The following is an 11,014-nucleotide window of genomic DNA, read 5'->3' on the forward strand; positions in this document are numbered from 1 at the left end:
GCTGAGAAAAGCACACCCTCGGGTGTGGCGTGTGTATCGGGTGGACAGGACTGGGGTCCCGGTGGAGCCAGCCCAGCCGTGCAGGCCTGGCCTTGGGGTCTCAGTGGAAGGAGGGCTCATCTCGCCAGGGGCTGAGCGCTGCCCAGGGCAGCAGAGGACGGCTCCTCACGCCTGGAGACAGGGCCTCAGAGGCGGCAGCTCTGGCTCCGATGCGGTTTATTAGCTGCTTTTAACAGTGGCACCGGCTCAGGTGCAGGCGTTTCCCGGGAGTCTTGACACCACGTCAGCAATGCCAGTTACGGCTGTGCTGCCCCAGGGAAATGCCTCGCTGACGCCGAGGCCGCTGGGGCAGAGCGGGCTGAGCCCGGGGCCCGCCTTCCCTGAGTAGGCAGTGACCCCTCTGGGCCTGCAGTCTACACTGCAGTCGCTCTGGAGGCTGGCAGGGGTTGCTGCTGAACGTAGAGGATGGGCGTGGGAGGCGAGGAAGGTGACAGGTGGACGGCAAGGGAATGACAGTGGCAGCCTCTGCACAGTAGTGAGAGTGGCACTCACAAACTCTCCAGGTTCTGCAAGACCTCCAGGATGGCCCGGAGAATGGCCGCGGCGGCCACTGCCCCGGGGTCTGGCTGGTCGAGCTTCATAGAACTGATGTAACTGGCTCTCCCAGCTCCAGCTGTCATGTCCTTGGTGGCCTGGGCCGCAGCTTCTGCGCTCTGAGGGGGACGGAGAGGAGCAGGGTAAGGACAAGCCTCCGGCCTCCTCCTGCCCTGGAAGCAAGGCCTGGGCTTGGGGGAGGCCCTGGACCCTCCTGTCCCAGCTCTGCCAGCGCCCTCTGTTCTGTCCCCAGGGCAGAGCGGCCACGCCCACCTGTCTGTAGTAAGGCCCGTGGCCCCATTTCCTGAGGACCTGCTGGGTCCCAGTTACCAGGCCGGCTCGTTCATCTTTATCCTTGCACCCCCTCCGGACAGGCACTCGTCTCCATTCTCAGGAGAGGGAGCCGGGCACAGGACGGGTATTAACAGGCTCCCAGCCTGCCTCTGGTGGCTGGGCCCCTCCACTCACCTCCACTGCCTTGGTCAGGATGTGGAACAGATTAGCGTTTGGGTGCCTCAAGGCTTGGAGCTCCTGTCCTGCTGCCCAGAGAGAATCCAGCTGGACAAGATGAGGGAGGGGGGTGAGCACAGGCCCTGGCACTGAGGGTGGCCTTCAGGGCTCTGCGACCAGAGGGGGAAAGGCTGGGCGTGTACACACCATAGTCCTGTCTCCTGGGGCAGCCTTCCCATACCTGCAGGGGAGAGAACAAGCGGTCACTGCAGGGGGTGCTGGGGGTGGGGCAGGGCCTGGCTGGGAGCAGGTGACACTCAACCCCCCACTAGCCCCCCCTGGGCTAAGGCACAGGCTCCACTCACTTCTTCATGGCCTCCAGGCCGGCATCCATGGCAGCAGACCAGGCTGGGAGGTCAGTGCTGGCCTTGAGGGGCTGGGCCGCGGCAGTCAGGAACAGGCCATAGAGCTGGGAGGACCAGAATTTTTACACTCAGGCCTGGCCTGGGCTGCAGCCGGCCCAGGGCCGTGTCACCCTCCGCCCCGGGGACTGCAGCACTCACTGCCCCGGACGAGCCTCCCATCTTCTCCAGCAGCAGGAGGGACAATTCGGAGAGCATCTTGGCAGGACTGGCAGGGGGTGGACCCTCCCTCAGCTGCTCCTGGATGGCTGCAGGCGGAGAGGGGGAGGTCAGAGGCCCGCAGCAGGCAGAGGGTGAGGAACGGTGGCAGGCCTCCCCCCAGGCCTCGCTTCCCGGCTTCATGCTCCTCCTCGGCCGCCACGCCGTCCTGGGTCTGGTACTGGGCATCAGCCACGCGGGCCGCGCTTTCCATCTGCTTTGCTCACTGCTGCTGTATCCAGAGTCGCCTGGCCCACGAGAGGCACTAACTAGTTTTCCTGACTGACGCGGGACAATGAAGACTGGTGCACCCGCCCGGGTACTACAGAGAGAGTTCCCTCGGAACCTAGTGCCTCCCTGTGAAAGAGACACCTTGCTCTGCAGTGACAACTCCCCACGTCTGCAGTGGCGCAGGCCCGTTCTCTATGAAAATGGTGGACGGGGTGCGAGGCTTGGTGCAGGACTGTGCTTGGCAAAAGGAAAGCTGGCAGCCCATGCAAGCACTCCGAAATTGTTCTGGCTCATGAAATGCCAACATCTCAGACATGTGACAGCGAGGGCCCTGGCACCCACCTCGGGCAGCGCGGCTGTGGGTGGTCCCACAGTCCCCGTCGCCAGACACACGGTCCAGGGCGTTCAGGTACTCCTCCAGGTCCAGGAGGGTCGTGCACACCCGCTCCAGCACGAGCGCCATCCGCTTCGAGAGCAAGCCTGCGGGGAGGACAGCGGGAGGAGCACCTGGCCCTCGCACAGCTGAGCTTGATGGGTGTGAGATACGGGCGTTAGGGCCCCTGCACGCCCCTCACCCTTTGGGACTCAGGCCCATGTCCGGGTCACCTACCCCAACAGCAGGGCCCGGTACCTTCTGTGGTGAAGTCAGGGGCCTCTGAGGGCCGGGAGGGGGCTGCCCGAGTCCGCTTCCGCCCCGTCACGGAGACCTTGGGCGTGTTTGGCCAGGCCGACGCGGTCGTCTCAGCATCTAGCGGCAGCAGGACGACGCTTAGACATGGGGTGGCTGGCCAGGGGTCAAGTGGGACCGGGATTCCCCCTGGCCAGTTCCCTCCGTCTCAAAAAGCAAGTACCGAGTACCCACTGTATACAAGGGAAGAGGGGCTGTCCCTGGGGAGAAGCCTAACACTGACTCCTCCAGTCATGCGAGAGCTGGAGACGTCAAAAGGGACCCTCCCCGGGGACCTGATGGTCATGGTCAATGAGGAGACCTCTGGTGGGGTCTCCCCAAGGCCCCTGGCTCCTTCCAGCTACAAGGACCCTGGCTTGGATGACCCAGGCTCAAGGTCTCACCTATCAGTTTCAGCAGGGGCTCATCCACCAGCAGAAGGGTGAGGGAGAGGCCCGGCATCTCCAGCGATGACATGAAGGTGCCCACCAGGGCACGGGCAACCTTCACCCCGCGGCCCTCTGCAACAGCGAAGCACGGGCGTCCATGAGGGAAGGCGAGAAGGGCGGTACTTCCCCCGGAACAGAAACAGAGTAAGAGAAGATCAAGGGCTTTGGAAGCCGGGCCCGAGGCCAGCAGGGAGATGGCCAGGTCTGCTCAGGGCCTCCCTCCAACGCCGAGTCACCGTGCCCTGGCCGTGTCCCCTCTACAGGGCCGGTGGGTCACTGCAGGTCTCACTTGCTGCGCTCTCACAGGTGCCAGGCACTGTGCTGAGGGCGTTAGGTATGTTTAGTCTCATTTAATCTTCACAACGACCTAGGAGGCGGGCACTGTTACCTGTACCCTCCCCACGACAGGGACAGGCTCAATACTCGCAATTAGGTGGCAGAGCGAAGACCTAACTCAGGCTCGTCTGACTGCTCAGCCCAAGCTCTGGGCCACCACAAGACCCTACCTCAGCTGCTTTTCTTTTCTTACTTTTTAAAAATAAACTTTCTATTGGTTTTTCAGAGAGGAAGGGAAAGGGAGAGAGAGAAATATTGAGGTGACAATGAGACATTGATCAGATGCCTCCTACACACCCCCTACTGGGGAATCAAGCCTGCAACCCAGGCATGCGTCCGACTGGGAATTGAACCGGCAACCTTTCAGTGCATGGGACTAGGCCCAACCCACTGAGCCACACCAGCCAGGCTCAGCTGCTTTCCGTATGTGCAGCTCCACAGGCTGGAGGGAGCTCTGGGTGCTAGCAGGCCCTTCCGGGGGCTCACCCAGAGTGCGGACGGCTGCGTCGGCCACGATGCCCAGCTCCAGGACCGACAGGCCGCCCAGGTTGTTCACCATCAGCACTACCGAGGAGCCTGTGGGCAGACACGACGCCGGTGAGACTCTCTGGGCCCCTCACCCGGGGTGGGGTGAGTGGGGGTGCTGGGAGACAAAGGTGTAACAGCCCCTCACCACTCTGCACAGACACATGCGACACGCTGGAGGAGTTGGTCATGTGGTCGAGCATGAGCGCCACGATCTGGTCGGCGCTGGCCATCTGTCGGAGGGACCCAGGAGTGAGCTGTGTCCGAGGCCTGGGCCTTAGAACAGCCTGGGCCAGGGAGTCCGCCTACCTTGATCCGGCGCACACCGGGTTCCCCGTGGATGCCTGTGGATAGAGCAGTCACTGCTGAGGCGCTCAGGCCTGGGATCGGCTCATTGTGTTTTTATCGAGTTACTCAGGGCTGGGCTAGGTGCTGTGTAGGCAGGGGGTGGGTAGAAGCGGGCAGGATAATGAAAACGACAGTTTCTGCCCTCCAGGAGCTGTGGCTGTGGTGGAGAGAGCCATGACCTGAACTTGTAATAGTGAAGCAGCTTTAGCGAGAGGCAGCCAAGCGAGGAGACATGAGGCCTCTGCCCATCACTTTGGAAGCACCAGGGGGAGAGAGAGCTTGCAGCTGCCTGGCCTCGAAACGGCCCTTGAAAGGAGGCTGCACGTGGCAGGCGACCCTGAGTGATGTGAGCCAAGGAGGGAGGCGGGCCGCGCGTGGACGGAGCCTCACGTGGCGGCAGAATCGGGCAGGTGGAGCCCGAAGAGCCTTAAAAACACCCAGCACCTATGTGACGGCGGCAGATAAGCTGAAAGGACGGGCAGATGGCTCCCAGCGCAGATGTGGGTATAACCCTGGTCGCAGGCACAGCTAGGACAGGGGTGGCCAAAACTTACCCAGGCCCAGCTCTACCTCATCAGCTGCAAGATTAAAGGTGGGTTTGGAGGAACCAGGGACACTGCAGAAGGACAAGCTCACTCCCAGGGTTCCTGTGAGAGATGAGGTATGAACGGGATGACGGCTCTGCTCTGGCATCAGTCAGGGCAGCAGGCATTAGGCGGGGCAGCCTCTTCGTCTCAGATGAAAGAGAAACCTGGCTCTGGGACCCAAGGCTACTGGTGCCCCTGGCTCCCCTAGGAGACCCCTCAGCCCGGGGGAACATGCTGGGAACGCTCCCAGTCCCAAGGCAGCCCCTCCTCCCTCCCCGCTTCCCGCCCCCTGGGCTGGCACTCACCCATGGCCTTGGCAACCACGTTCACCCGCTCTGTGATCTCCTTCAGCCCCACCCCGGCCTCAGCCAGGGCACCTGCCACCTGTATCCACAAGAAAGAAGCCCCAAAGGGACCAGAGTCACTAGCACGGGGGGCGGAAGACGGGCTGAGTGTCTGGCTGGCAGGGGCTCTCTGGGCACTGCCACACCAGCCTGGCCCAGGGCGTTCGGGGCAGAACGGTGGAGCCTTGCGTTCACAATGAACCTGCCAGGAATCTTTAACCATCAGTCTGTTGGAGCCAGAGAGAACTTTACAAATGGAGAAATGGGCCCAGCGAGGGAAGATGACTTGTCTGATGTCACACAGCTGGCTGATGGCCAGTTTCCTGATTCCTAGTGTGGAGTTCTTTCTCCAGGGCATGCACACTGTGGCTCACTTCACCCACTCACCCACTCACCCATCTACCCACCCACCCGCCCGCTTTTTGCCAAGCATCTGGTCTGTGCTGAAATGGAAAAGTGACTGGTCACAACCTTTCCTTGGAGGAACCAACATGGGGAGGGTCTGGGGACGCAGAACCGCTGAGGGAACATCAGTGAGGTGGTGAGCGCAGCGGGCGAGGGCGCGGTGGGGAGACGGAGCACCGAGAGGCTCTACCAGCTGAGTGTCCGGGAGGGAAGCCTCCCAGACGGGAGACACCAGAGCTGGACCTCGACAGGACTAGCCAGGCCAACGCGCGTTAGAGGGAGAAAGGGCTCTGAAGGCCATCGGTACCGCATCAGGACAGACCCAGGGGGGCCGCAGCCGGTGGTACAGGGAAATGGTATTCATGGAGCATAAGAGGAGGGTGGGGATGATGGGAAATGAACTTGGAAAGCTCAGGGAGGAAGGCAAGCGTGTGGTGGGCGCCAGACCATGGAGCCTGGGCTGACGCTAGGAACCCCCGATGGCCGTCAGCAGGTGAGCAGCCTCATCAGACACGTGGCTTCCAGAGGCACCTCTGGGTAGTGTGGGAACAGACTGGAAGGGGAGGCCAGAGGCCGGCAGGGCAGGCTCCGCGGAGGATGTGCGTGGCCGAGACACCAGTGGCTGGTGTGGGCAAGGGAGGGAAGGGCCTGGGAGCATGCTCACATGCTGGGCTGAGGCGCGGGGAGCACCGGGGAAGGAATGGCCTCCTAGGGGGTGGGGTGACGCAGGCTGGAGGGGAACCTCACCTTGTGGATGAGCACCGTGCCACAGAGCCCCCGCCTGCCCGCCTTCTTCACGGTCGTGAAGGCACAGTCATCCCCAATCACCACCATCTCCACGGGGATGCCCTCAGCCCGGGCCTGCTCCCGGGCCAGGCCGAAGTTCAGCCGGTCCCCAGTGTAGTTCTTCACGATGAGGAGGATTCCCACTGGAGGAGCAGCAGCGGGGCCCATCGGCGCTTGCCCTCACCCCCTCCCAGCCTCCCCGCCTGGCAGCAGCCCCTCCTGCACCCCAGCGTACCTGTGCCCACCTGGGCCACTGTCCTGATGGCTGCCAGGATGCTGCCCACTGCCGGGGCGGTGAACACAGCTCCCGCGATGACCCCCGTCAGCATCCCCTTCCCTATGAAACCTGGCGATGGGTGGGGGAGGATGCTGGGTCGCCCATGGCTGTCGTAGGGCCTCCCCTGCCCCTGAATGTCACGGGCAGGTGGCCCCCTGCGTGCCTGATGCTAGACAAGCACCCGGGCTGCTCCGCAGATCCTCACTCAGTTCTCTCCCTGGACAGGCCTTCCCTGACCCGCAGCTGAGCGTTGCCACCCCAGCCCATGGCTCGCTGCTCCTTCCCCTGCTCTCGCCTTCAGGCCGCACGTACACACTCTGGAACGATCTCTTCACTTCTGTGTTTACCTGGCTACTGTCTGTCTCCCCAGAGGAGAACAGAGTTCCATGAGGGGAGCCCCTTGTCTGTCTGGTTCACTGTCGCATCCCTAGTGCCCAGGACAGTCCAGGCACCCAGTCACTGCCCTGGGTGCTCAGGACTGTTTGCTGAATGGAGGGGACTTGCCGAAGGGAGACAGCAAAGGCACAGAGGCTCCAACGCCTGGGTGCTGCGCCCAGGAGCTCTCAGGGAGAGCACACGCCCAGCACTGGACAAAAACAATCCAGGGCTGTTCGTGTTTTTGTGAAAATGCAGGGTGGGAATTCAGAAGAGGGATGTTGCTCTAGGCTGCAAGAGTCAGGAGGGCTTCATGGAGGAGGTGGCAGGTGAGCTGGCAGCCAGGAGATTTCACAGACTCACTGACTCTCAGAGTTGGAAGGGGCTGAAAGGTCAGTTGGCCCAACCTGTTACTTTTATAAGCTATAGAGACTGAGGCCCAGAGAGAGGCCATCACGACCCAAATCACAGCTCGAGGGAGGGGAGAGCGGGAACCAGGACCCAGTTCTGGACTCTGGGCTGCGTTTTGAACCTCCTACCAGCACTGGCATCTCCTCGGAGCCCCCACCCCCGCCTCTGGCCCGGGGCACTCACCAGCGTGGGCAGGCTCGTGGCCGGAGCCCCCACCCGACAGCAATGCCACCCGGCCCTTGAGGCTGTCCAGGTCAGAGCGGAGGACCACGCGGTAGCCCTGCAGGAGCTGCAAGTTGGGGTTGCAGGCCACCAGGCCAGCCAGGGCATCGTCGGCACAGCCTGCCACCGAGTTCATCAGCTTCTTGGAGGCCTACGGGGGAGGAGCGAGGAGGCGTTTCAGGCCACCAGTGCCGTTTCTATGGCCACGATCCCTCTTCCACGCCCACTTAGGAATGCCAGGGGCACACAGAACCCTGCCTCATTTTATCAGGTGGCTATTTCCGTGAGTTCTCTTGTTAATTTGTCCTTTGGAAACGTTTTGGATTAAGGCTTAAATTTATCCTGAAGAATGGCTTCCATGCAAAGAAAAGGGGGACTGGAGTCCTGGAGGGCCAGGGCAGGCGGCCTGAGTTCCCGGAGCAGGGCGAAGGGTGGGGTTCTGCAGGCACCGGCAGCTGGGAGCAAATCCCAGGCCTGCCTCCCTGGGCTGAGGACTCGGGGAAGGCACCTCACTGTTCTGAGCTTGTCTTCCTCTGCACAACGGGGACGTCCCAGGCGGAAGCCTGTCATACAGTGAAAGCTGGATACAAGGGCGCTACTTCCTTTCTTAGAAAGCTGTCTGCCGACCAGCCCATTCCTGCTTTTGTCCCAAAGAGAGTGAGTCTAGGGCCCAAAAGGGACCCAGAGGGCCGGGGCGGGGCAGCCTGCACTTCCGGAGGCTCCTCCCTCAAGCCTGTGAGCAGCGGGCTCCTTGGTGTAAACTTTGACCTTGCCTGGGTCTGGCAGGGGCCAGGGCCAAGCCATCTGCTCCGGGGACAAACACAGGTCAGTGCGGAGAGAGCAGGATAATGAGACCCACTCCGGGCCCTGCCTGGGAGTCAGGCGCTTCTGGGTGCTTTTGAGCTTGTCTAGTTCATGTTCCCACCAACCCTGTGGAGGAAGGATTAGCTCGGTGGGGAAAGCGAGGCACAGTTAAGTGACTTCGCCCAAGATCACACAGCCAGCAAACGCCTGCCTGGCTCCGACACAGGTTCCGCTTTGCTGCTCCACGCTGCTTCCCCCGGGGCTGAAGCGAGGCTGTGAGTGGCAGAGCTGTGGTTGGTCTCGGCTCCAAGCCCAGCCTCCAGCGCCACCACCCACCAAGAAGGTGACCCCTCGCCATCGCTGACAACCATTCCCACCCCCGAGTCAGAGGAGGGCAGGGACCAGGGCCATCCTGGTTCCCTTGGCCTGCGGGCGCTGTGCTCGGGCCCCAGGACGCGTCTGATGAACACCTCAGGGCCACGGCAGGGAGGGCTTAACCGCCCCGTACTGCCAGGAGAAAGAGGTTCAGAGAGAGCGCGACTTCCGTAAAAGGCCACACAGCTGGTCAGTGGCAGCTGGATCTGGCTAGGTCTGTGCAAGGCCTGCTTTGGTGCACATCTGCTCCGGAGCGGAAAGGGAGCAATGCTCAGCAGTGCCGCGCGTCCCCAAGTGAAGACCCCCCACAGGACCAGCCCGCACAAGCCCACGTCCCTCCTCGTGGCCCCGCTGTAGCTGGTACAGTGTCTATTCCAGTGCAGGTAACTGTGACTGTCCCAAAGACATGCCCAGACCAGGGGGCAGATGGGCCCGGGACGGACTCAGAGGCTGCAGCCCTGGGCCTGCCGGGACTAGCTAGGAAATGGAGGGAAGCAGGGACCAGGCCCCTGCTTGAACCTTAGGAGGTAGCAGCATCTCTTGGTCAGAGTGTAAGGAACTCCAGCGTGCCCAGGGCTGGCATGCTCCCCCCCCCCGCCCCCCGCCATGCCCCGAGCCCACAGTGTCCTTCCCCAGTCCTGGCCCCCCTTGACTCACCATGGTGGGGAGGTGCTGAAGCCAGCAGGTTGAGTTGGCGCCTTGGCACTGAGCTGTCGGAGACGGGCGATCTTGTGGGTGCTGCCTGGGCCGGAGCACCTGCAGGAGAGCGAGAATGTGGGTCGCTGGAGGTGCTCGCAGCTACTGGCACATCATGCTTCCAGGCCCTCGTAATTAGGGAGCTGCCCCAGACTTTGATCCAAGTCTAAACTCCAGAACGTGCGCTGGGGATGGAGTGGAGCGTGGGGCTGGCCAAGGTTCACCTGACGCGGCTGCCAGAAGGCAGATCTGCCCACAGTGGGCACAGAGAGCACCCCCCTCACCACCCAAGGGTGCGATGAACCGGAGTAACACCCTCTCCCACATAAGCATCGTGTGCAGTGAATACACACACAAAGATCTTCACGCACTTGCTCTTGTTGCTGTTGGTATCAAACCAAGAGGAAGGCAGCTGAGCTGTGCGCACATTTTAGTTCTAGGACACTGACTCCGAAGCTCTAGGGACTTGTTCAAGGTCGTGCTAAGAGCCGGGACTGAAACCCACGTCTAGTCTTTCTACAAGGCCTGTGCTCTTCCCACCGATAACTCAACGCCTGCAAAGTCATGCAGCGTCCCTGGTGTGGGAAACCACCCCTGGGGCCCCTCAGTCCCGCCTGGTTCAGAGGTGTCTTGGGGTCACTCAGGGTCTTGGGCGCAGGGAAGGCGTCTGCAATGGGAAGAGGCCACACCAGGTTCTGTGCCTAGTTCTGCCTCTGACTTACTGGGGCATCTTAGGTAAACCAACGGCCCGGGGCCTCAGCGTCCTCATCTGTAAAATGGGGCCGTAAGGTCTGTGGCATTCTGCTGGCGCTCCAGACCACGTGGTCCCCCCATTCCCGCCCCCCCAACCACGTGACCTGGTGAGGCCTATTACGTTGCAGAGCTAAGGAATGCCTCTCTGGGTCATTAAGGTTCTCCCGGGAAATTCTGGTTTTGCATGGTTAGAAATTGCACAGAAATTAGGGGCACTAACCGTGCTGGGCCAGCGGCCTGGCGGGCCCTTCAAAGTCTGAAGAATAAAACAAAAGTTCAAAGGGGAGAGGTGAGCCTCCAGGTACCACCCCTGCCCCAGGTGAGGCAGGGGTGAGAGGCCATTCTGGGGTCAGGGGAGGGTCATTCTGGGGTCAGCTGGGTTGGGGAGCTGGGCGGGCCGAGGGGAGGGAGGTACGGACCTTGGTCCTAGCCTGGGAGCTGCACACACAGCGGTCACCACCTCCCCTCCCCAGGCCCCTGCGGCTCTTCCGGTTCCAAAGGAATGGCAGCTCGAGGGCTGGGAGCCGCGGAGTCGGGGCCGGGGGGTGGGGGGGGAGGGCGCGCACCGGGGGGAGGCGGCGAGCGGCGGGTCAGCTCTGCGGGCGTCGGCGCTACTCCCCCAGCCCCTCTCTCCCCGGCACCCACCCGCCGGCACCACGGCTTCCCCGACCCACAACGGGCGCCCTCATCCGGGTACTCCGAGCGCCGGCGGTCCGCGGAGGGGCGCGGCCTCCGGGGCGGGGCCTCCCCTGATTGGCC

At 62.4% G+C, this 11,014-nt stretch overlaps 1 protein-coding gene across 3 annotated transcripts in view; it reads right to left on the reverse strand.

Moving 5' to 3' along the window:
• Nucleotides 1–516: 516 nt before the first annotated feature.
• TKFC (triokinase and FMN cyclase) overlaps nt 517–11,014 on the reverse strand; it is a 66,639-nt gene continuing 56,141 nt past the window's right edge. Inside the window, exons 2-18 of one of the 3 annotated variants that reach the window (XM_059710497.1) lie at nt 9,464–9,519; nt 7,589–7,778; nt 6,578–6,688; nt 6,304–6,485; nt 5,113–5,191; nt 4,775–4,867; nt 4,182–4,216; nt 4,021–4,105; nt 3,834–3,923; nt 2,967–3,083; nt 2,506–2,643; nt 2,238–2,375; nt 1,608–1,714; nt 1,410–1,513; nt 1,252–1,285; nt 1,063–1,152; nt 517–713 (exon numbers count right to left, since the gene is read on the reverse strand). In XM_059710497.1, coding sequence (XP_059566480.1) covers nt 549–713; nt 1,063–1,152; nt 1,252–1,285; nt 1,410–1,513; nt 1,608–1,714; nt 2,238–2,375; nt 2,506–2,643; nt 2,967–3,083; nt 3,834–3,923; nt 4,021–4,105; nt 4,182–4,216; nt 4,775–4,867; nt 5,113–5,191; nt 6,304–6,485; nt 6,578–6,688; nt 7,589–7,778; nt 9,464–9,466 — 1,761 coding nt within the window. In that variant the 5' untranslated portion in view covers nt 9,467–9,519 and the 3' untranslated portion in view covers nt 517–548. Of the gene's footprint in view, nt 714–1,062; nt 1,153–1,251; nt 1,286–1,409; nt 1,514–1,607; nt 1,715–2,237; nt 2,376–2,505; nt 2,644–2,966; nt 3,084–3,833; nt 3,924–4,020; nt 4,106–4,181; nt 4,217–4,774; nt 4,868–5,112; nt 5,192–6,303; nt 6,486–6,577; nt 6,689–7,588; nt 7,779–9,463; nt 9,563–11,014 lie in introns of those variants that run through there. The other 2 variants (XM_059710498.1, XM_059710499.1) reach the window with 2 other exon arrangements.

The sequence above is a fragment of the Myotis daubentonii genome, chromosome 9 (genome assembly GCF_963259705.1).
Source record: "Myotis daubentonii chromosome 9, mMyoDau2.1, whole genome shotgun sequence".
In the NCBI taxonomy this organism is placed as follows: domain Eukaryota; kingdom Metazoa; phylum Chordata; class Mammalia; order Chiroptera; family Vespertilionidae; genus Myotis; species Myotis daubentonii.